General features: G+C 44.0%; 1 protein-coding gene and 1 long non-coding RNA gene across 3 annotated transcripts in view; one reads left to right on the top strand and one right to left on the bottom strand.

Annotated features, from left to right (window-relative positions):
• The window catches only part of LOC141265375 (uncharacterized), a 129,352-nt gene extending 124,106 nt beyond the window's left edge, over positions 1 to 5,246 (top strand). Inside the window, exon 4 of the long non-coding RNA XR_012320082.1 lies at positions 5,185 to 5,246. This is a non-coding gene — a long non-coding RNA (uncharacterized lncRNA). The remainder of the gene's footprint in view (positions 1 to 5,184) is intronic.
• RECK (reversion inducing cysteine rich protein with kazal motifs) overlaps positions 1 to 26,096 on the bottom strand; it is a 677,252-nt gene that overhangs the window by 40,679 nt on the left and 610,477 nt on the right. For both annotated transcript variants that reach the window (XM_073678381.1, XM_073678382.1), the window contains 2 exons: positions 25,145 to 25,218; positions 7,800 to 7,955 (listed from right to left, as the gene is read on the bottom strand). In XM_073678381.1, the coding sequence (XP_073534482.1) occupies positions 7,800 to 7,955; positions 25,145 to 25,218 (230 nt within the window). The remainder of the gene's footprint in view (positions 1 to 7,799; positions 7,956 to 25,144; positions 25,219 to 26,096) is intronic.

The raw sequence follows: 26,096 nt of genomic DNA, 5'->3' as shown, positions 1-26,096 counted from the left end.
TGGAGCCAGCAGAATGTATGGGCTCCTACCAGGTATATATTATTGGAGGCAGCAGAATGTATGGGCTCCTGTCAGGTATATATTATTGGAGGCAGGAGAATGTATGGGCTCCTGTCAGGTATATATTATTGGAGGCAGGAGAATGTATGGGCTCCTGCCAGGTATATATTATTGGAGGCAGGAGAATGTATGGGCTCCTGTCAGGTATATATTATTGGAGGCAGCAGAATGTATGGGCTCCTGCCAGGTATATATTATTAGAGGCAGCAGAATGTATGGACTCCTGTCACGTATATATTATTGGAGGCAGCAGAATGTATGGGCTCCTGTTAGGTATATATTATTGGAGGCAGCAGAATGTATGGGCTCCTACCAGGTATATATTATTGGAGCCAGCAGAATCTATGGGCTCCTGTCAGGTACATATTATTGGAGTCAGGAGAATGTATGGACTCCTACCAGGTATATATTATTGGAGGCAGCAGAATGTATGGGCTCCTGTCAGGTATATATTGTTGGAGGCAGCAGAATGTATGGGCTCCTACCAGGTATATATTGGAGGCAGCAGAATGTATGGGCTCCTACCAGGTATATATTATTGGAGGCAGCAGAATGCATGGGCTCCTACCAGGTATATATTGGAGGCAGCAGAATGTATGGGCTCCTGTCAGGTATATATTGTTGGAGGCAGCAGAATGTATGGGCTCCTACCAGGTATATATTGGAGGCAGCAGAATGTATGGGCTCCTACCAGGTATATATTATTGGAGGCAGCAGAATGTATGGACTCCAACCAGGTATATATTATTGGAAGTAGGAGAATGTATGGGCTCCTGTCAGGTATATATTATTGGAGGCAGGAGAATGTATGGGCTCCTGTCAGGTATATATTATTGGAGGCCGCAGAATCTATGGGCTCCTGTCATGTATATATTATTGGAGGCAGGAGAATGTATGGGCTCCTGTCAGGTATATATTATTGTAGGCAGGAGAATGTATGGGCTCCAGTCAGGTATATATTATTGGAGGCAGCATAATGTATGGACTGCTGTCAGGTATATATTATTGGAGGCAGCAGAATGTATGGGCTCCTGTCAGGTATATATTATTGGAGGCAGCAGAATGTATGGGCTCCTGTCAGGTATATATTATTGGAGGCAGCAGAATGTATGGGCTCCAGTCAGGTATATATTATTGGAGGCAGCATAATGTATGGACTCCTGTCAGGTATATATTATTGGAGGCAGCAGAATGTATGGGCTCCTGTCAGGTATATATTATTGGAGGCAGCAGAATGTATGGGCTCCTGTCAGGTATATATTATTGGAGGCAGGAGAATGTATGGGCTCCTGTCAGGTATATATTATTGGAGGCAGCAGAATGTATGGGCTCCTGTCAGGTATATATTATTGGAGGCAGGAGAATGTATGGGCTCCTACCAGGTATATATTATTGGAGGCAGCAGAATGTATGGGCTCCTGTCAGGTATATATTATTGGAGGCAGGAGAATGTATGGGCTCCTGTCAGGTATATATTATTGGAGGCAGGAGAATGTATGGGCTCCTACCAGGTATATATTATTGGAGGCAGCAGAATGTATGGGCTCCTGTCAGGTATATATTATTGGAGGCAGGAGAATGTATGGGCTCCTGTCAGGTATATATTATTGGAGGCAGGAGAATGTATGGGCTCCTACCAGGTATATATTATTGGAGGCAGCAGAATGTATGGACTCCTGTCAGGTATATATTATTGGAAGCAGGAGAATGTATGGGCTCCTACCAGGTATATATTATTGGAGGCAGCAGAATGTATGGAGTCCTGTCAGGTATATATTATTGGAGGCAGGAGAATGTATGGGCTCCTGTCAGGTATATATTATTGGAGGCAGGAGAATGTATGGGCTCCTGTCAGGTATATATTATTGGAGGCAGGAGAATGTATGGGCTCCTGTCAGGTATATATTATTGGAGGCAGGAGAATGTATGGGCTCCTGTCAGGTATATATTATTGGAGGCAGGAGAATCTATGGGCTCCTGTCAGGTATATATTATTAGAGGCAGCAGAATGTATGGACTCCTACCAGGTATATATTATTGGAGGCAGGAGAATGTATGGGCTCCTGTCAGGTATATATTATTGGAGGCCGCAGAATCTATGGGCTCCTGTCAGGTATATATTATTGGAGGCAGGAGAATGTATGGGCTCCTGTCAGGTATATATTATTGGAGGCAGCAGAATGTATGGGCTCCTGTCAGGTATATATTATTGGAGGCAGGGGAATGTATGGGCTCCTGTCAGGTATATATTATTAGAGGCAGCAGAATGTATGGACTCCTGTCACGTATATATTATTGGAGGCAGCAGAATGTATGGCTCCTGTCAGGTATATATTATTGGAGGCAGCAGAATGTATGGGCTTCTGTCAGGTACATATTATTGGAGTCAGGAGAATGTATGGACTCCTACCAGGTATATATTATTGGAGGCAGCAGAATATATGGGCTCCTGTCAGGTATATATTGTTGGAGGCAGCAGAATGTATGGGCTCCTACCAGGTATATATTGGAGGCAGCAGAATGTATGGGCTCCTACCAGGTATATATTATTGGAGGCAGCAGAATGCATGGGCTCCTACCAGGTATATATTGGAGGCAGCAGAATGTATGGGCTCCTGTCAGGTATATATTGTTGGAGGCAGCAGAATGTATGGGCTCCTACCAGGTATATATTGGAGGCAGCAGAATGTATGGGCTCCTACCAGGTATATATTATTGGAGGCAGCAGAATGTATGGACTCCAACCAGGTATATATTATTGGAAGTAGGAGAATGTATGGGCTCCTGTCAGGTATATATTATTGGAGGCAGGAGAATGTATGGGCTCCTGTCAGGTATATATTATTGGAGGCCGCAGAATCTATGGGCTCCTGTCATGTATATATTATTGGAGGCAGGAGAATGTATGGGCTCCTGTCAGGTATATATTATTGTAGGCAGGAGAATGTATGGGCTCCAGTCAGGTATATATTATTGGAGGCAGCATAATGTATGGACTGCTGTCAGGTATATATTATTGGAGGCAGCAGAATGTATGGGCTCCTGTCAGGTATATATTATTGGAGGCAGCAGAATGTATGGGCTCCTGTCAGGTATATATTATTAGAGGCAGCAGAATGTATGGACTCCTACCAGGTATATATTATTGGAGGCAGGAGAATGTATGGGCTCCTGTCAGGTATATATTATTGGAGGCCGCAGAATCTATGGGCTCCTGTCAGGTATATATTATTGGAGGCAGGAGAATGTATGGGCTCCTGTCAGGTATATATTATTGGAGGCAGCAGAATGTATGGGCTCCTGTCAGGTATATATTATTGGAGGCAGGGGAATGTATGGGCTCCTGTCAGGTATATATTATTAGAGGCAGCAGAATGTATGGACTCCTGTCACGTATATATTATTGGAGGCAGCAGAATGTATGGCTCCTGTCAGGTATATATTATTGGAGGCAGCAGAATGTATGGGCTTCTGTCAGGTACATATTATTGGAGTCAGGAGAATGTATGGACTCCTACCAGGTATATATTATTGGAGGCAGCAGAATGTATGGGCTCCTGTCAGGTATATATTGTTGGAGGCAGCAGAATGTATGGGCTCCTACCTGGTATATATTGGAGGCAGCAGAATGTATGGGCTCCTACCAGGTATATATTATTGGAGGCAGCAGAATGCATGGGCTCCTACCAGGTATATATTGGAGGCAGCAGAATGTATGGGCTCCTGTCAGGTATATATTGTTGGAGGCAGCAGAATGTATGGGCTCCTACCAGGTATATATTGGAGGCAGCAGAATGTATGGGCTCCTACCAGGTATATATTATTGGAGGCAGCAGAATGTATGGACTCCAACCAGGTATATATTATTGGAGGCAGCATAATGTATGGGCTCCTGTCAGGTATATATTATTGTAGGCAGGAGAATGTATGGGCTCCAGTCAGGTATATATTATTGGAGGCAGCATAATGTATGGACTGCTGTCAGGTATATATTATTGGAGGCAGCAGAATGTATGGGCTCCTGTCAGGTATATATTATTGGAGGCAGCAGAATGTATGGGCTCCTGTCAGGTATATATTATTGGAGGCAGCAGAATGTATGGGCTCCAGTCAGGTATATATTATTGGAGGCAGGAGAATGTATGGGCTCCTACCAGGTATATATTATTGGAGGCAGGAGAATGTATGGACTCCTGTCAGATATATATTATTGGAGGTAGCAGAATCTATGGGCTCCTGTCAGGCATATATTATTGGAGGCAGGAGAATGTATGGGCTCCTGTCAGGTATATATTATTGGAGGCAGGAGAATGTATGGGCTCCTGCCAGGTATATATTATTGGAGGCAGGAGAATGTATGGGCTCCTGTCAGGTATATATTATTGGAGGCAGGAGAATGTATGGGCTCCTGTCAGGTATATATTATTGGAGGCAGCAGAATGTATGGGCTCCTGTCAGATATATATTATTTGATAATCATGCCCATTGCCCAGCTCCCGCCATATGTTGATCGCCAGCCAGATGAAACAAGGCATCTGGGGGCTGGGATTCGCAGCATGGCAAGGCCCAAGATTTCTTGGCCCCCCACGCTGAAAATCGCAGCCCGCAGCCACCCCTGAAAATAGCGCATTCATCATGGCACCATTTCCAGGTGCTTTACCCGGCTCTTCCAGTGGCCCTGGTGGTGAGTTGCACCCTGGGTAATAATAGGGTTAGTACCAGGCCAGCTTTGTATTATCAGCTGGTACTAAGCCCGAAATTCATGGCGTCACGCCAAATTAGACATAGCCACCATGAATTTCTAGAAAACAGAAAAAAAAAGACAGATATTTTTTTTTATTAAAAATAAAACACATTTAGGGACTCCATCTTTAATAAAGAAAAATCCTCACTCCAACGTATTCCATAGGTCTTCTGTCTTCAGCTCTGCTACATCTTTGCCATCAGACAAATATGTCTGCTGACAGAGATGATAAGACACAGAATGACACTGGAGCACTGTTACTGTGTAGTGCGGCACTATGTTTCTTTTTTTGTCATTTCATGCAGTGTAGAAATCTTGGGAAAAGTGTGGATTGTGCTCTGGAAGTGATCAGTTATAGCTAACTATGTTATTTTCTGCAGAGATAAGTCCAGCATAGAAGATGTGATATATTGGTCTGCGGCAGATAAAGAACTTCACCTAGAGACATCACTGGTGAGTATGTGTATTACCTATACACACACACTGACGCTATATACAGAGCTCCTGTGTGTAATGTCACTGGTGATCACTGTATTGCCTATACACACACACTGACACTATATACAGAGCTCCTGTGTGTAATGTCACTGGTGATCACTGTATTACCTATACACACACACTGACACTATATACAGAGCTCCTGTTTGTAATGTCACTGGTGATCACTGTATTACCTGTACACTGACACTATACACAGAGCTCCTGTGTATAATGTCATTGATAATCTCTACATTATCTGTACACTGACTCTATATACAGAGCTTTTTTACATTTTCATTATCAGTCACTATCTGGTGCCATTATGTGCCATGGTCATGACGTGGCGGTATTTGTCCCTTGTATGTGGTATTATTCGGACAGTCACTATGTGGTGGTAATATGTGGTCTTCTCATGGTGTGGCAGTATATATACCTTGTACTTGGTAGTATTTGATCACTATGTGGTGGTATGTGTTCTGGTCATGGTGTGGCGGTATTTCTCTCTTCTATATGGTATTATTAGTCTAGGTATAGTGGATTGTTGTCAGTCATTTGTTTTTTTCGGATATTAAGAATGGGAACATTCTTTATTTGCAATACATATTAAATAGTTGGATGTTTAACCTCTCCCTGTGTTGTGACTACTACACAGCAGCAGAGATGCACGTCAGCTCAAGACGCAAAAAATAAGCCGTCACACAGCCCCAAATCCCAAAGTGTGATTTTTTTTTTTCAAACTTGTGAATTTGTTTTCACTACTTAGATACCAGTAAAGGCATACATGTTTGGTATCTACAAACTCGTACTGACCCGAGGCATCACCCTGTCACGTCGGTTTTACCATATAGTGAACATGGTGACTAAAAAAACCCAATAAACAAACGAGTAATTGCACTTTTTTTTGCAATTTTACTGCACTTGGAATTTTTGTTGCCATCTTCCTGTACACTATATGGTAAAATAAATGATTGCATCTGAAAGTACAACTCGTCCCACAAAAAAACTGTCTTTCCTGCTGCTACAGACTTTTATATGACTACAATTTACATTCTGCTGCTTACACAAACATTTTTGCAGTTTACAAGACACTTCTTACACTTGCTTGCACCCAAGTTTCATGTGAAAGTGTTCTCAAAGCTGAAAATTGTAAAAAATCGTCTGAGGTCTTCGATTGGACAGGAGCTTTTAGAGTCACTCCTTCTGTTGAACATTGAGTATGACATTTCAAGGAACTTAGACTATGATGACATTATTAATAAGTATGCAATGTCATCTTCTGTTCGGAAAAAAAAACTTTTGTCATTTTGCTGCTGAATGACTGTTAGTGTGTGTTTATTTGTTGTTTTGGGCCTTTCACTAACAATTGAATGGTATTGTATTATAGAGGAGAGGAAAATGTGCAATACAAACTTCCAAAATGCTTACAGAATTCTTTAAGTTTTCCCAGTGGGCCAAGTTTGGTGCTGCTACAATGATGCTGGCTGCTGGGACGCTACACTCCCTGACATTAGTTATGTCGCTTATAAAAGAGTAATTTATAAAACCAATGGATGAATTCAACGTCAGGTTATAAGCTTTTATTTACATAACATGGATAAGCGACATAACTTCTGTCAGGGAGTGTAGATAGATGCAGGTTCAATTTGTGGCACTTGTACTTTAAGAGAATGTACCTTGAAAGTATTTATTGTTATTGTTCTGTTATGGCACTTTATCACACACTGATGTGAATAAGATAACAGTGTTCCTCTTTTGCCAGGAGTGTTTCTTTAGTTTGTTATTTATTCATTATATTGGTTATTTATTGGTTAATAAAGTTGATTCATTTTGAAGGAGTTTGTGGACTTATGTTATTCCTTTATATGGTAACTGCATGGTGCTGGTGGGCCCCAGGTACTCCAGTCCGGCGCTGTAACAGAATGACTGTTCAAACCAAGTACAGGCACTCGGTGCATTTAAACATTTAAGTGCCCCTTCCCACTTGCCAATTTTCCATCTATTTCCGCCCTTCTCTGGCTTTAGGAAGCCAGAGCTGTCAATAAAAGAAGAGGAGGGGTGAAGATTGAAGGAAAACAAGCAGGGAGGAAGGTGCGCTTAAATGATTAGCCACACCTTTGTGCACCAAACACCTGTATTTGATATGAACAGTCATTCTGTGCTGAAAGAGTCCCTGTAACCAGTTCTTTACCAATATGCATATAGTTTCCCCTAGACCCTGCTTCTGGAGCTTCAGTACAAGGCTGTAGGGTGGAACGGTATCACATGCCTTTGCAAAGTCCAGATATACATCAGCTGCATGACCAATATCCAGAATTGCACTTACCGAATCATAGAAGCATGTTGGTTAGACAAGACTTCTCTTTCATAAATCCATCATATTTTGAATGGAAAATATAATTTTTAACATTTATATATCACAAAATCATGGTTCATCAGTAATCTATCATATGAGAATTCTAATAAAAGTTTACTTATACTGACAGAATGACCCTAGAGAATATTATTTAATTCTTACCTGTATTGTTTTCGTTTGATTGTCGATTGGCAGAACAAGAACAATTATCTCTGACTCCACACTGAGGTAACCAAAAACATCACACTGGGGTACAGATATGTGAAGTCTTATTTTATGAAGTATATCCAAGATACTTATAGGCGATTTCTTTGTTGCCTGTGAAAATATACATTTTCATTTTAATTTAAAAAAAAATTGTCAAATTAATGCTTTCTGAACCAGCATGAAACAGGGATAGGTCCTCCAAATTGCAAACATTTATGATTTACGCTAAAATGCTGCAGTGTTTCAAAGAAAACATTGTTTGAAATAAACTTGGATAAAACAGTCCAAATAGTAGAAGCCGGTGGTGACCTATCCAAGTGACCGATCTCCATATTTACGGCGCATTTTTAAATTATATTTTGTAAGATGTACCGCTGCATTTCAAAGTAAGATATAGATGTCAACAACAGAGTCAGTTCCTACTTCATGCATTAAAGGGAATCTGTCACCCCCCTGGGCGATATCTGACCACTACTATGGGCATACAGGGTATAGAAAAGTAAATCTATACTTACCTGTATGGCCCATAGTAGTGGTCTGATTGCAGAGAAATCTTCTTTAATAAAGTCCATTTTGCAGAGGCTTGGCGTCTGGGGGACGCCAAGCAAACCCCTCCTATATGCTTATTATACAGGTAAATCGACGCCTCTGTTGTAAATTAGCATATTCCCCCCCCTTCCCTGACACGTCACGGGGCGCTTTGACAGGCCCTGTGACGTACCCTGCTCTGCCACCCCTCCGGTGCATGCGCAAAGCACGGCTCCCTTGGAGCGCGTTTTGTTTCAGTCCAGCACAGTTTGGCTGCGTACTTGTGTGACGCAGTCTCGCATTGTGCAAGCGCCGGGAAGTCACTGAGACTTCTGCTCCAGTGACCCCCTGCGCAGGTCTGGTCCCCATTTCCGCTCTACATCCTGAATATTTTCAGCCATAAAATATATACATATGCACTGTATATGTGTGGGTATATACATATATAAGTGTGTGTGTGTATATATACATACACACTGTAAGGCGGCGGTGTTCACACCGTGCAGTAACTGAGGAAGTGACCCAAGCAAGTCCAACATAAACATCTTTTATTCAGCAACTCACAGGTAAACAGAAAGTCCTCCGGTTCACAGCCGGGTTAACATGATTCCATAAACAACGGTTGCCGGGGGCAACGGCCGTGCCGGGCCGCTCAGAGCCTGACAGGTGCAGAGCCTTCCCAGGCGGGGGTTCAGCCACACTCAATCCTGCTGAGCTTTCCTGCTGTGCTCCTAGCAGGTTCCAACATAGAACAACACTAATCCTTAGTGCAGGGGTTTTAAAGGACCTGTGGCGAGAGCCACTGGTAAACCCGGGTTGGAGGGAGGAGGCCGCCCCACTGCCTCCTGTGACCTCCTCCAAGAAATGAAGGCCCTGCCGGGTTTTACTTAATCTGCCTTAGCCAGGTGGTCTGACCAGGCATTGCTCACCTTCATTCCTGCATTGCAGCCGCAGGTGAGTTTGTGATTGCAATGCACTCCAATGGATTTAATAGGTCTCTGTACATATTCTGGAGGATATATAACGTCCCTCGTATACGATCCCGGTCACTGCCTCACATATCCCCCCCCTCTGTTCAAACTTGTGAGGTTGAACATTTGCCACCATACAGGGTGCCCGGGACAGGGCATCCGCGTTTGCTTGCAACTTCCCAGGGTGATGTTCTACAGAGAAATTGAAATTTTGCAGTGACAGGAACCACCTGGTGACTCGCGCATTCCTCTCCTTGGCATTCCTCATTCATACCAAGGGTGAGTGGTCCGTCACCAAGTGGAACTGACGCCCGAGTAAATAATAACGTAACGATTCCAAGGCCCACTTAATAGCCAAACACTCCTTCTCTACCACGCTATAGTTTTTCTCCGCCAGGACAAGTTTTCTACTCAAGTAGGCGACCAGGTGCTCTTCACCATTCTCTTTTTGTGACAATACCGCTCCTAGGCCTACGTCCGAGGCATCTGTCTGTACAATGAAGGTTTCCTTGAAGTTGGGGCTGATGAGGACCGGCTGTCCACATAGGGCCAACTTCATGGACTGAAAAGCTTCTTCTGCCTGAGGGTTCCACCGAACCATTACCGATTTTTTTTCCTTTCAAGAGATCGGTCAGGGCCGCCGTTCGCCCAGCAAAATTAGGTATAAACCGGCGGTAATACCCAAGGATGCCAAGGAACGCCCTCACCTGCTTTGTACTTGACGGTTTAGGCCAGTTTTTTATGGCCTCAACTTTATTGATTTGGGGCTTGATAGCTCCTCGGCCTATCACATACCCCAAATATCGGGCTTCCTGTAGCCCTATCGCACATTTTTTGGGGTTTGTCATTCTGAGAGAATCCAGCACCGCTTGTACCTGTGATAGGTGATTATGCCAGTCGGTGCTAAAGATGATAATATCATCTAGATACGTGGACGCGTACTCCTGATGAGGCTTGAGCACTATGTCAATCAACCTCTGGAATGTAGCCGGGTCCCCATGTAACCCAAAAGGTAAGACCACATAGTTGTATAGACCCTCCGGAGTTACAAAGGCGGTCTTTTCCTTCGCCGAATCTGTGATAGGTACCTGCCAGTAACCCTTGGTGAGATCGAGCGTGGTAAAGTACTGGGCCTGCCCCAGTCTCTCAATCAGCTCGTCCACCCTGGGCATTGGATAGAGGTCAAACTTTGACACTTCATTCAATTTCTGGAAATCGTTACAGAAGCGTAACGATCCGTCTGTTTTTGGAATCAGTACGATGGGGCTAGCCCACTCACTCCGTGATTCCTCTATGACTCCTAACTGAAGCATTTGTTTTACCTCAGCCGTGATGGCTTGTCTCCGGGCTTCGGGTACCCGGTACGGTCTTATTCGCACCCTTACCCCAGGTTCGGTGACAATGTCATGTTGGATAACCGTAGTCCTACCCGGTAGCTCTGAGAACATGTCGGTATTGTGCTGCACCAGCGAGCGAGCCTCCCTTCGCTGCTGTTTAGTGAGGGCATCACTTATCTTGACCTCCCCCTCGGACCCTTCCCTGGCTAAAGGTAGAGAACTCTCTGGCGATATGCCCGGGGTGATGTCTGTAACTAAACACTCTCGATCTTTCCAAGGCTTTAGCAGGTTTACATGGTAAAGCTGCTCAGGTTTCCTCCTTCCGAGCTGATACACCCGGTAATTTACCTCCCCTAATTTTTCTCGAACCTCATATGGCCCTTGCCACTTGGCCATGAGCTTACTCTCGACTGTGGGTATCAGTACTAACACCCGATCGCCCTTGTTAAAAGACCTGACTCTGGCTCTTTTATTATATGTGCGCCTCTGGGCTGCCTGGGCATCTAACAGATGTTCTTTAATGATGGGCATGACCGCCGCGATCCGGTCCTGCATACTAGCCACGTGTTCAATTATACTCCTATGTGGAGTCGGCTCTTGTTCCCATGTCTCTGTGGCTACGTGTCTGCCGTACAATAACTCAAAAGGGGAGAACCCTGTGGAAGCCTAGGGTACCTCACGGACGGCGAACATCAAATAGGGTAGCAACAAGTCCCAATCCCTTCCATCCTTAGAAACCACCTTTTTTAACATGGACTTGAGGGTTTTATTGAACCGTCCTACTAGCCCGTCGGTTTGAGGGTGGTACACCGAGGTGCACAATTGTTTAATTTTTAGCAATTTGCACAGTTCCCTTGTCACTTTGGACATAAAAGGGGTCCCCTGATCAGTCAGGATCTCCTTAGGTAGTCCAAGGCGACAGAACATGGCAAACAGCTCCCGTGCGATCAGTTTTGCCGAGGTGTGGCGTAGTGGTATAGCCTCTGGGTACCGGGTGGCATAGTCGACGACCACTAGTATATGTTGGTGGCCACGGGCGGATTTCACAATAGGCCCTACCAAGTCCATTGCAATTTGTTCAAAAGGTACCTCTATCACTGGTAGGGGTACCAATGGGCTACGGAAACTTGCGGTGGGTGTGGTCAACTGACATTCGGGGCAGGATTCGCAGTACCTTTTGACTTCCGCATAAACCCCAGGCCAAAAGAACCGCTGCAAGATACGTTCTTGCGTCTTTTTTACCCTTAAGTGTCCACCCAGCAGGTGTGTGCGTGCCAAATCTAGAACCACCCGACGGTACGACTGAGGTACCACCAACTGTTCCATGACCTCATCCCTGATCATATCTATCCTATAGAGCAACTCACCGTTGACTACCATGCGTGGAAATAGAGTATCTGCACCGGACTGTTGGGCTATGCCGTTTACCTCTACCACCCTTTCCCGCGCCTGAGTCAGGGTGGGATCCTGTAGCTGAGCCGTCCCAAACGTGTCCCGGGACACTTCCAGCTCGGGGATCGATGGGGTCTCCTTGACCTCTCCTGCCAGCACCTCTAAGGGAAACATATCGGGGTCACACTCTGTCCCTATGTTGGACACCCCTACGGCAGGTTCCCCTGACTCAGGTTCGTCGGGTACAGCGCCTGTAACACTTTTTACCGGGGGAGAATGGATTTTGTTTTTCCACAAAGTCCAGAACAGGGGCAAGTCTCTTCCCAACACAGTCCCATAGGGAAGAGTTTTTACCACCCCCACCACATGTTTTATATCTCCAGATGGCGTGGACAAAACTACCTCCACAGTTGGGTACTCTCGGAGGTCCCCATGGATACACACAACCCCGACTGGCCGTCCACTGGGGTTGTCTCCTGCCACCAGCGACCCATGTACCAAAGTCACGAGGCTCCCTGAGTCCAGGAGGGCCTCCGTGGGGTACCCATTAACCAGTACCTGGCATAGTTGGAGATCACTGTCCCGGGGGTCGGCACTCGCCGTGCAGACGGTCTGGGCATACATTGAGACCTGGCGGCTATATCCGCAGTCCATGGGTTCCGTAGTCAGGGGACAATTAGCAACCACATGTCCCGGCCCCTGACATCGCCAGCACCTAAGGATGGAGGTACTGTTAGATCTTATGACAGTTTGGGAGGGAACTGGTCTCCTGCCACTCTCACTCCGGGGTCCCCCTTCAGCACGGTGCTGACTGTCCTCAGCAGAGTGACGCAACCCTTTCCCGATTCCTGGGTTGGCAGGGATCGGCGTGACAGCCGAGAAGGGGCGGAGTCTCGAATGAAATCCTGAGTGGCCGAGTAGCGCTCGATCAGACTGACCACCTGGTCGAGGGTGCCGGGGTCCCCTTGCCCCACCCAATGTTGGATAGCAGCTGGCAGAGTCCTAACCAGCCAGTCAACCACCACCCTCTCCACCATCTGGACTGGAGACAAAGTCTCAGGCTGGAGCCACCTCTTTACCAGCAGCAGGAGGTCATAAGCCTGAGACCGGGCGGGTCGGGTATCCACATAGGCCCACGAAAACACACGCTGAGCCCTCACATATGTATTGACCCCCAGCTGGGCAAGGATCTCACCTTTGAGCCTCTGGTAGTCCTGGGCGTCCTCCCGACTGAGGTCAAAATAGGCCTTCTGGGCATCGCCAACCAAAAACGGAGCCACCACTTCCGCCCACTGGCCGGCTGGTAGGTTTTCCCGCTCTGCTGTGCATTCGTAGATGGTCAGGAAGGCTTCCACGTCGTTCTCCGATCCCATCTTCCTCAACGCTGAGCGAACCTTATCCCGGGCCTCTCGACGTTCCGGAATCGGTGTTGTGGCCTTTTCCTGCAGCATCAGTTCATTTGTTTTTTGCTGCTGCTGGTAAAGCTGCTGCTGCTGATTGTGCTGCTGTTCCCGCTCCTGCTGTTTGTTAGAACCCTCCTGTTAGTTTTTGCTATCTTGTGTTTTGCGGTCACGTGACCAGCTGCCTATATATTCCAGCTCCGCCCTTCTGGCTTTGCTGGACTTCAGTGTTATTTGCCTGTCTCTCTAGCCAGGTGCTTCGGTGTCTATCTCTGTCTAGTTTGCTTGGTCCTCTGGGACCTCTAGTACTTTTTGTCAGTTTGTCTTTTTGCTCTGCAACAACTTCTGTTAGGAGGTGTCCCATTTTTGTCCCAGTCCTTAGTTCTTTTAGGGACCCCTCCCTTTATTCTATAGGTCTCCGTTCAGACTAGCCGAGGACGAAGGCGGGTCTGTTCACAAGGAACAGGCTGCCCGCTACATCGTAGGGATTCAGCTTAGTCTTACTGTAGGGACAGCTTTTTTTAAGGCTTGAAAAAGGTTCTATGAACCGAAACGTTGCCTTTTGGGCTCAATAAAGTCCATTTTTTTCTAAAAAATGTTTGGAGTGCTGCCTTCTGATACACCTTTTTATATATATATATATATATATATATATATATACATATATATATATATATATATATATACACAGTACAGACCAAAAGTTTGGACACACCTTCTCATTTAAAGATTTTTCTGTATTTTCATGACTTTGAAAATTGTACATTCACACTGAAGGCATCGAAACTATGAATTAACACATGTGGAATTATATACTTAACAAAAAAGTCTGAAACAACTGAAAATATGTCTTATATTCTAGGTTCTTCAAAGTAGCCACCTTTTGCTTTGATGACTGCTTTGCACACTCTTGGCATTCTCTTGATGAGTTTCAAGAGGTAGTCACCAGAAATGGTCTTCCAACAATCTTGAAGGAGTTCCCAGAGATGCTTAGCACTTGTTGGCCCTTTTGCCTTCACTCTGCGGTCCTGCTCACCCCAAACCATCTCGATTGGGTTCAGGTCTGGTGACTGTGGAGGCCAGGTCATCTGGCGTAGCACCCCATCACTCTCTTTCTTGGTCAAATAGCCCTTCACGGCCTGGAGGTGGGTTTGGGGTCATTGTTCTGTTGAAAAAAAAAAGATGGTCCAACTAAATGCAAACTAGATGGAATAGCATGCCGCTGCGGTAGCCATGCTGGTCCAGTATGCCTTCAATTTTGAATAAATCCCTAACAGTGTCACCAGCAAAGCACCCCCACACCATCACACCTTCTCCTCCATGCTTCACGGTGGGAACCAGGCATGTAGAGTCCATCCGTTCACCTTTTCTGCGTCGCACAAAGACATGGTGGTTGGAACCAAAGATCTCAAATTTGAACTCATCAGACCAAAGCACAGATTTCCACTGGTCTAATGTCCATTCCTTGTGTTCTTTAGCCCAAACAAGTCTCTTCTGCTTGTTGCCTGTCCTTAGCAGTGGTTTCCTAGCAGCTATTTTACCATGAAGGCCTGCTGCACAAAGTCTCCTCTTAACAGTTGTTGAAGAGATGTGTCTACTGCTAGAACTCTGTGTGGCATTGACCAGGTCTCTAATCTGAGCTGCTGTTAACCTGCGATTTCTGAGGCTGGTGACTCGGATAAACTTATCCTCAGAAGCAGAGGTGACTCTTGGTCTTCCTTTCCTCGGGCGGTCCTCATGTGAGCCAGTTTCTTTGTAGCACTTGATGGTTTTTGAAACTGCACTTGGGGACACTTTCTAAGTTTTCCCGATTTTTCGGACTGACTGACCTTCATTTCTTAAAGTAATGATGGCCACTCGTTTTTCTTTACTTAGCAGCTTTTTTCTTGCCATAATACAAATTCTAACAGTCTATTCAGTAGGACTATCAGCTGTGTATCCACCTGACTTCTGCACAAGACAACTGATGGTCCCAACCCCATTTATAAGGCAAGAAATCCCACTTATTAAACCTGACAGGGCACACCTGTGAAGTGAAAACCATTTCCGTTGACTACCTCTTGAAGCTCATCAAGAGAATGCCAAGAGTGTGCAAAGTAGTCATCAAAGCAAAAGGTGGCTACTTTGAACAACCTAGATTATAAGACATATTTTCAGTTGTTTCACACTTTTTTGCTACGTATATAATTCCACATGTGTTAATTCATAGTTTTGATGCCTTCAGTGTGAATGTACAATTTTCATAGTCATGAAAATACAGAAAAATCTTTAAATGAGAAGGTGTGTCCAAACTTTTGGTCTGTACTGTATATATGTGTGTGTATATATATATATACATATATGTGTGTATATATACGTGTGTGTATACATATATATGTGTATATATACACATGTGTGTTTGTATATATACACGTGTGTGTGTGTGTGTGTGTGTATATATATATATATATATGTGTGTTTGTGTATATATACACGTGTGTGTGAGTGTGTGTCTGTATATATATATATACACGTGTGTGCTTGTATATACACGTGTGCATGGATATATACAGTACGTGTGTGTGTGTATATACACGTGTGTGTGTGTATATATATGTGTGTGTATATATGTATATATACTGTATAAAAATACACGTGTGTGTGTATATCGATATATATATATATACACACACACGTGTGTGTATACATATGTGTGTGTTTGTGTATGTGTATATATATATATATATATATATATATATATATATATATACACACACATGTGTGAGTATAATATACACTGTGTGCACAATTATTAGGCAAGTTGTATTTTAGAGGATTATTTTTATTATTGATCAACAATTATATTCTCAATCAACCCAAAAGACTCGTAAATATCCAAGCTTAGTATTTTTGGAAGTTGGAGTGTTTTTTTTTTTAGATTTGGCTATCTTAGGAAGATATCTGTTTGTGCAGGTAACTATTACTGTGCAGAATTATTAGGCAACTTAATAAAAACCTAATATAATCCCATCTCACTTGTTTATTTTCACCAGGTAAACCAATATCAGTGCACAAAATTTAGAAATAAACATTTCTGACATGTAAAAACAAACAAACAAAAAATTAGTGATCAATATAGCCACATTTCTTTATGATGACACTCAACAGCCTTCCATCCATAGATTCTGTCAGTTGCTTGATCTGTTTTCGATCAACATTGTGTGCAGCAGCCACCACAGCCTCCCAGACACTGTTCCGAGAGGTGTACTGTTTTCCCTCCCTGTAGATCTCACATTTTATGATGGACCACAGGTTCTCTATGGGGTTCAGGTCAGGTGAACAAGGGGGCCATGTCATAATTTTTTCTCTTTTAGACCTTTTCTGGCCAGCCACGCTGTTGGGTAGTTGGATGCATGTGATGGAGCATTGTCCTGCATGAAAATCATGTTTTTCTTGAACGATACCGACTTCTTCCTGTACCACTGCTTGAAGAAGTTGTCTTCCAGAAACTGGCAATAGGTCTAGGAGTTGAGCTTCACTCTGTCCTCAACCCGAAAAGGTCCCACAAGTTCATCTTTGATGATACCAGCCACACCATTACTGACCCACTGCCAAACCAGTCATGCTGAAGGATGTTGCAGGCAGCAGATCGCTCTCCACGGCGTCTCCAGACTCTGTCACGTCTGTCACATGTGCTCATTGTGAGCCTGCTTTCATCTGTGAAGAGCACAGGGCGCCAGTGGTGACTTTGCCAATCCTGGTGTTCTGTGGCATTTCTTTGGAGGGCCGCACAGCCCTCCATGTGCTCACCAGAGGTAGCCTGACTGCCATTAGGTACCGAGATGAGATCCTCAGACCCCTTGTGGGACCATATGCTGGTGCGGTTGGCCCTGGGTTCCTCCTAATGCAGGACAATGCCAGACCTCATGTGGTTGGAGTGTGTCAGCAGTTCCTGCAAAATGAAGGCATTGAAGCTATTGGCTGGCCCGCCCGTTCCCCAGACCTGAATCCGATTGAGCACATCTGGGACATCATGTCTCGTGCCATCCACCAACGTCACATTGTACCACAGACTGTCCAGGAGTTGACGGATGCTTTAGTCCAGGTCTGCGAGGAGATCCCATAGGAGACCATCCGCAACCTCATCAGGAGCATGCTCAGGCATTGCAGGGAGGTCATACAGGCACGTGGAGGCCACACACAATACTGAGCCTCATTTTGACTTGTTTGAAGGACATTACACAAAGTTGGATCAGCCTGTAGTGTGTTTTTCTACTTTCATTTAGGGGGTGACTCCAAATCCAGGCCTCCATTGGTTAATACATTTGAATTCCATTGATGATTTTTGTGTGATTTTGTTGTCAGCACATTCAACTTTGTACAGAACAAAGTATTCAATGAGAATATTTCATTCATTCAGATTTAGGATGTGTTATTTGAGTGTTCCCTTTATTTTTTTGAGCATACCCCAATATTTGGGGTATGTGTTTGGCCGAGGAGTTATCAAGTTCCAAATCAATAAAGTTGAGGCCATAAAAAATTGTCCTAAGCCGTCAAGTGCAAAGCAGGTGAGGGTGTTCCTCAGCATCCTTGGGTATTACCGCCAGTTTATAGCTAATTTTGCTGGGAGAACGGCGGCCCTGACTGCTCTATTGAAAGGAAAAAAATTGGTAATAGTTCGGTGGAACCCTCAGGCAGAAGACAGAAGAAGCCTTTCAGTCCAAGAAGTGGGCCCTGTGTGGACAGCCGGTCCTCATCAGCCCCAACTTCAAGGAAATCTTCATTGTACAGACAGATGCATCAGAGGTAGGCCTAGGGGTGGTATTGTCACAAAAAGTGAATGGTGAAGAGCACCCGGTCACCTACTTGAGTAGAAAACTTGTCCCGGCAGAGAAAAACGATAGCGTGAAAGAGAAAGAGTGTTTGGCTATTAAGTGGGCCTTGGAATCGCTACGTTATTATTTACTCAGGCGTATGGATGAGAAATGCCAAGGAGAGGAATGCGCGAGTCACCAGGTGGTTCCTGTCACTGCAACATTTCAGTTTCTCTGGGAAGTCGCAGGCAAACACGGATGCCCTGTCCCAGGCACCCTGTATGGTGTCAAATGTTCAACCCCACAAGTTTGAACAGAGGGGGGGATATGTGAGGCAGTGACCGGGATCGTATACGAGGGATGTTATATATCCCCCAGAATATGTACAGAGACCTATTAAATCCATTGGAGTGCATTGCAGTCACAAACTCACCAATGCAGGAATGAAGGTGAGCATTGACCTGATCAGGCTATCTGGCTAAGGCAGATTAGGAAAACCCGGCAGGGCCTTCATTTCTTGGAGGAGGCTACAGGAAGGCAGTGGGGTGGTCTCCTCCCTCCAACCCAGGTTTTCCAGTGGCTCTTGCCACAGTTTCTTTAAAAACCCTGCACTAAGGATTAGTGTTGTTCTGTATTGGTACCTGCTAGGAGCTTAGCAGGAAAGCTCAGCAGGATTGAGTGTGACTGAACCCACGCCTGGGAAGGCCCTGCACCTGTCAGGCTCTGAGCGGCCCGGTGTGGCCGTTGTCCACGGCAACAGTTGTGTATGGACTTCTGTTAACCCGGCTGCGAACCGGAGGACTTTCTGAGTTGCTGAAATAAAAGCTGTTTATGTTGGACTTGCTTGGGTCAGTGCCTCAGTTACTGCACGGTGTGAACACCGCCAACTTACACTGTATATAGAAGGTAATGTGCAGGCTCATACTGTATATAGGAAGCAATGTGCAGGCTCATACTGTATATAGGGGTTATGTGGGGGCTCATAGTGTATATAGGGAGCTATGCGGGGCTCATACTGTATATAGCGGGCTATGTGTGAGCTCATATGGTATATAGGGAGTTATGTGGGGGCTCATACTATATATAGTGAGCTATGTGCTGGTTCATACTGTATATAGGAGGCTATGTAGGGACTCATACTGTATCTTGGTATGAGTGTGGGGGATCATACTGTATGTAGGGGGCTATGCGGGGGCTCATACTGTATCTAGGTAGCTATGTAGAGGTTCATACTGTACGTAGGGGCTATGTGAGGATTCATACTGTAGGTAGGGGACTGTGTATGGACTCATATTGTATATAGGGGAGGCGGTGTGGGGGCTCATATTGTATGTAGGGGCTATGTGGGGGAATATTGTCTGCGTTTGTGAGCTGTTATCCTTATTGCAGTATGGCTTATGGTCTCCTTTTCTTGTCCTGATTGAAGGAATTCCATGATGAAGCCCTGAATCATCAAAAGACTGGGGAAAACGGGTCGAAAGAAGATGCCATTAAGCTAAGTAAACAACTGTTCGGGCCATATAGGGTCTATACAATGGAGAAAATAAGTATTTGATACACTGCCGATTTTGCAAGTTTTCCCACCTACAAAGAATGGATTTTTATCGTAGGTACACTTCAACTATGAGAGACAGAATCTAAAAGTAAAAAACAGAAAATCACATTGTAAGATTTTTAAATAATTAAATTGTATTTTATTGCATGAAATAAGTATTTGTTCACATACCAACCAGCAAGAATTCTGGCTCTCACAGACTTGTTTGTTTTTCTTTAAGAGGCACTCCTACTCTGCACTCATTACTTGTATTAATTGCACATGTTTGAACTCGTTACCTGCATAAAAGACAGCTGTCCACACACTCAATCAATCAATCACGCTCCAACCTCTCCACCATGGCCAAGACCAAATAGCTATCTAAGGACACTAGGGAGAAAATTGACCTGCATAAGACTGGGATGGGCTACAGGACAATAGGTAAGCAGCGTGGTGAGAAGGCAACAACTGTTGCCACACTTATTAGAAAATAAAAGAAACAGAAGATGACTGTCAATCTTCCTCAGTCTGGGGCTCCATGCAAGATCTCGTCTCATGTAGTGAGTGTGGGTGGCCACTGGGGAGGCGCCAGATGTTGCAGAAGGGCCAGCTGGGGTATGTAGTCTCACTGGCAGCAGATCAGATAATGATGTCACAGTAGCTGAAGTGGGTCGCTGGACCCCTTAACACTTCCCTCATGTCCACAACAATTTCAAAAGCGGGAGGTGGCACTTGTGGATTGTATAGGAACCCCCAGGGGCACTCCTGTAGCGGTGGTCTGGGTGCAGGTTTTGGAGTACCCGTGATGTTTGTGCAATCTCAAGCAGCCAGACATGCAGGTGAACTTGTAAACTTAACAATTTTACTGAAGGCGGTAACGGGGTACAGTCTCTATTACAGGCAAAGTTCACAGTATATTGTGCATATGAAGGTAATTGTTCTCTCCTCATGAGACAAGTGAGGTTATGGCCTCTCTGGGCGGCTGGAGCAGAGTTCTCTTCACTTGCTAGTAGAGGAAATGCTATGCGCAGTCCAAGAAATATTACACTGATGGAGGGACCTTCACAGATTGGCTCTCTGTGGAAACACACTAAAGTGTGGATGGACTCACAGTTTTTAGCCCACCGTTCCCTCTCGGAGGGGGTAGATTTACACAAAGTCAGTGGCGTGGCAGCCATGTGGATCTGGTCCTGGCTAGAAGCAAAACAGGATGACCAGCGTGCAGGAGACTTTATGTACAGCATTCTCTCTCCTGACTGAAAGAGGCTTCGCTATTTATATGAAGGAGATTATGTGAGGAAAAATGTCCCCTCAGGGTGGACTGGCATTGAAAACTCTTCTCTGAGCGAAAAATAGTGTCTCTCCTATATCTTCTTTAGGCAGCTTGAACCTCCAACAACAAATTTGTACCAGTGTTCAGACAGAGTGTGTGCCCTGAGCTGGGAGACTCCTCCCAGACGTTGCTATGGCCGCTTGTTGTGAGGAGAATAAATCACTTCACTTTCATATACACACATTGGCCAGTAGATGGTAGGAAAGTACAATTTACAATGCAAAGTATTATATCCCCTAATTCAGCACACACAATGGAACAAATCTACCACACTACAACTGTCTCACTCTGCAGCAGTAGAAAGGGGTACCGGGATGCCCCAGTAAGAATTCTGAGAAAGGTCAGGAATCAGCCCAGAACTACACGGGAGGACCTGGTCAATAACCAGAAGAGAGCAAGGACCACAGTCTCAAACATTACAGTTATTAATTAAAATCCTACATTCTACAGGGCATGCAAGGTCCCCCTGCTCACGCCAACACATATCTAGGCCCGTTTGAAGCCCACCAATGACCTAGATGATCCAGAGGAGGAATGGGAGAGAAGGTCATGTGGTCAAATAAGACAAAAATAGAATTTTTCGTTATCAACTCCACTCACCATGTTTGGAGGAAGAAGAAAGAGGAGTACAACCCTAAGAATACCGTCCCAACCGTGAAGCATGGTGGGGGAAACATCATACTTTGGGGGTGCTTTTCAGCAAAGGGGACAGGACGATTGCACCGTATTGAAGGGAAGATGGATGGGGTCATGTGTCGCGAGATTTTGGCCAACAACCTTCTTCCACCAGTAAGAACACTGAAGATGGCTCACGGCCGAGTCTTCCAGCATGACAATGACCTGAAACACACAGCCAGGGCAACTAACGAGTGGCTCCATAAGAAGTATTTCAAGGTCCTGGAGAGGCCTAGCCAGTCTCCAGACCTGAATCCAATAGAAAATCTTTGGAGAGAGCTAAAACTCAATGTTGCCCAGCGACAGCCCCTAAAAGATCTGGAAAAGATCTGTATGGAGCCAAAATGCCTGCTGCAGTGTGCGCAAACTTGGTCAAAAACTAAACAACTACAAGAAACGTCTGACCTCCGTAATTGCATACAAAGGTTTCTGTATCAAATATTAAGTTCTGTTTTTCTATTGTATCAAATATTTCATGCAATAAAATGCAAATTAATTATGTAAAAATCATACAATGTGATTTTCTAGTTTTTATTTTTAGATTCTGTCTCACAGTTGAAGTGAATCTACGATAAAAATTATAGACCTCTCCATTCTTTGTAAGTGAAAAACTTTCAAAATCGGCAGTGTATCAAATACTTATTTTCGACACTGTATATATATAGGTAGTCCATGTCCATAGAAACGTGACTGTGAGGTATATGAGTTTTTAATCTAACTAAACAAAGAGAATTTTTTAAGGATTTTTTTTTGTTATGGTTACATGTATAAGGGTCCCATAGGTTGATCGATTTGGTTGTTGATTGAGTGGGCTATGTGGGGGCTCATACTGTATGTAGGCAGATGTCAGCATACTTAATTCTTCTTAATATTAAGTCATACAATTAATATAAAGAAAAAATTATAATTCATATGTTAATATTAACCCTTCATGACCGAGCTTATTTTCCATTTTCATTCATTCATTCCATTTTTTGCTCCCCTTCTTCTCAGAGCCATAACTTTTTTATTTTTCAGTCAATATGGCCATGAGAAGGCTTATTTTTTGCGAGACAAGTTTTACTTTTGAACGACGTCATTGGTTTTACCATATTGTGTACTGGAAAACAGGAAAAAAATTCCAAGTGTGGTGAAATTGCAAAAAAAGTCCACAGTAGTTTTTTTTTTTTTTTTACCATGTTCACTGAATGCTAAAACTGACTTGCTACTATGATTCTTCAGGTCATTATGAGTTCGTAGATACCAAACATGTATAGGTTCTTTTTTATTTAAGTGGCGAAAAAAAAATCCAAAGTTTGTTGCGCCATATTCCGAGACCAGTAGTGTCTCCATTTTTCAGGATCTGGGGCCGGGTGAGGGCTTATTTTTTTTGCGCCGAGCTGATGTTTTCATTGATACAATTTTGGTGGAGATCCGATGTTTTGATCTCCCGTTATTGCATTTTATTGCAATGTATCAGCGACCAAAAAATGTAATTGAGGCGTTTTGCTTTTTTTTTTCGTTACGCCATTTACCGATTGGATTAATTATTTTTTATATTGCTAGATCGGGTGATTCTGAATGCGGTGATACCAAATGTGTATATTTGATTTTTTTTTTATTTTTATTTTGAATGGGGCAAAAGGGGGGTGATTTAAACTTTATATAATTTTTTATATTTTTAAAAACTATTTTTTTTTAACTTTTTGCATGTTTCAATAGTCTTTATAGGAGACTAGAAGCTGCACTTATCCGATCGCCTCTGCCACACACAGGCGATGATCAGATCAGAAATGCTCACTTGCTATGAGCGCTGACCGCTGGGCAGCGCTCATAGCAATCTAGCAATGACAACCGCAGGGATCTCCTGCAGACCCTGGGTCATCATGCCAAGCTATCAGCGACCCCCAATCATGTGACAGGGTCGCCGATGGGCTGAGCCAGTGTCGCGCATCCGGTTTGCGCGAGGTAAATTCCGCTGTCAGAGATTGACAGCAGCAATTAACTAGTTAACAGCCGCGGGTAACTCGTGATTCCACCCGCGACTGTTAGGGGAACATGTCAGCTGTATAGATCAGCTGTCATATGCCCAGAAAGGTGCGAGCTCTGGCTCTGAGGGGATCAGACGTGTGTCGTACTATTACGGCACACGTCGGAAAGGGGTTAAAATTGAGCAGAATTAATTTCAGCCTATTAGTGCAGCCTCCACAACAGTCATAGTCTCTCATGTGGCCCCTTGGGAAAATTAATCTCCCACCCCCGCTGCTATGCGCGCTACTATCTTTGTCTTTTTCCATCTACAGATGTGCACCAGAGCACCTGTGTGTTACTTACATGACCTATCACATGATCTATCAAAGGTAATCATGTGACATGTTACGTGATACATTAGGTACCTGAGGGGGTCCCATGCCTTCTAAACTGCCTGGGGCCCTGGCTACTCTGGATCAGCCTCAGGATATGATTTATCAAAATTAAGGTAAGTAATCCTAATAATAGCATATATCTGAACAAAAAAATAAGGATCAATATATATTCAAATAATGCGACAAAATGTACACAATACACAACAAGGTGGTATGTTTCCCAAAAACAGTACATTGAAAAATGATATATACCTTTACCATTATGACATCAAAAAGAGACTGTAACCTCAGATCCCTGCCTTGACACGCATTTCATTGCCCCCTGCAGTTTTGACACAGCCCTAACAGAAACTCACATGGTCAGTGACTAAATCTGTAAGCACTGACTAAAGCTGACCACATAACCAGAGAGCACTATCCAGCTACCTTTAGTGTCTCTGCGCTCCTCTTATGCTGCAACTTTTGGAGCACACTGCCCCCCCAGCAGACAGGTAGTCGGGAGGGAGAGGAGCAAAGCTTTCTTGAAGATAACAAGTGAGAAAAGCCCTTTCATTTGTTTGTATTTTTTTCTCTTGTGATGTGGCTGTTGGATTTGAACTCACCCTCAAAATACTTGCTCTAAAATTATCTCAATTTGTCCCATTGGAACACGTTATCATCTATTCTTAGAATAAGTGACAATTTTTGGATTGGTGGTAGTCCAATCGCTGGAACCCCAGCACTTGTCAGAATGGGACACTATTATCTTTCTTAGAATGGAGCAGCAGTCCACATGCATTATTGCCACTCCATTCCTTTTCTAGCTGGGTCTGTATAAAAATGCAGCCATGGTGATGTCATGCTCGAAACTGATGGGGTTCGCTGATGAGTTAGTGCCTAGGGAAGAACAAACAGTAAATATGGCCCTGTTTATGTCAAAATATGAAAAACCTAGGAATTATTATAAAATATGTATCTATACATATATTCGATTTCTAGGGAAAATACTATACCTCAGCAAATCTGTCTAACTTTTCTTTATCATACAAGATCCTTAAAACTCCAGCACATAAAGGACAGCATGCTCCTGTATGAAACAAACAAACCAACCAACAAATTAAAGCATTAGTTCATAAATAATCCTCAGCAAAGCATTACAAATGGGTAATTGAAGAGCAGAGATGAGCGAATATTTCAAAGTTCGGTTCGGATTACGATTGCCTATTCTGCAATATTAGCCTATTTCTAGCAGATGTAGACCCAACCAGGTGGGTTCACAATTCCAAAAATTAGTGGCATACACGACCGAAGTGGCATCAATTTCACTAGAGTAGAAATAGTAATTAGGACCGACACTAGTGATGAGTGAGCACTAAAATGCTCGGGTGCTCGTTGCTCGGGTAGAGGAAATAGTAATGCTCGATTTCTAGACACGAGCAACGAGCCCAAGGTAAGTCAATGGGAAACTCGAGCATTTTTCCGGGGGTCCTCCCGGATGTCTAAAAATTGGCCAAATCGATGGGAACAGTGCTAAAATGATATGGGAACAGTATGGGAAAGACCCCTGAAAACATCTCTGACTCCCAGGTCACTGCTGTGAATACTGTTGTCAAAGTATTACACCACTTTTACGGACTCACAATAAAACATACAAAAACAAAGCCAAAAAGGATTTTCCTGGAAAAATTGTTAAGGAACATTCTTTCCAGGGTAATGACTTGTATATAAGGCAAAATAAATAACCAAAAACAAAAATGCTCCTCCACACCTTGGCCTATGTTCACACGTAGCGTTTTTGATGCATTTTTGCACTTTTGCATTGCTTTCAACTGTGAAAAATACATTCACCGGTAAATGTAATTTTAACATTTTACTACCTTATCTGGCCATGTACTGGGTGAAACATGATCAGACACATCCATACAGTGCTGAAATGATATGGAAACAGCATGGGGAAGACCCCTG

The sequence above is a fragment of the Phyllobates terribilis genome, unplaced genomic scaffold (assembly GCF_046119375.1).
Source record: "Phyllobates terribilis strain yellow unplaced genomic scaffold, ASM4611937v1 Scaffold_4__5_contigs__length_816908805, whole genome shotgun sequence".
Lineage (NCBI taxonomy): Eukaryota > Metazoa > Chordata > Amphibia > Anura > Dendrobatidae > Phyllobates > Phyllobates terribilis.
Note: the sequence above shows the minus strand (reverse complement) of the source record. Positions and strands in the feature narration are given on the sequence as shown.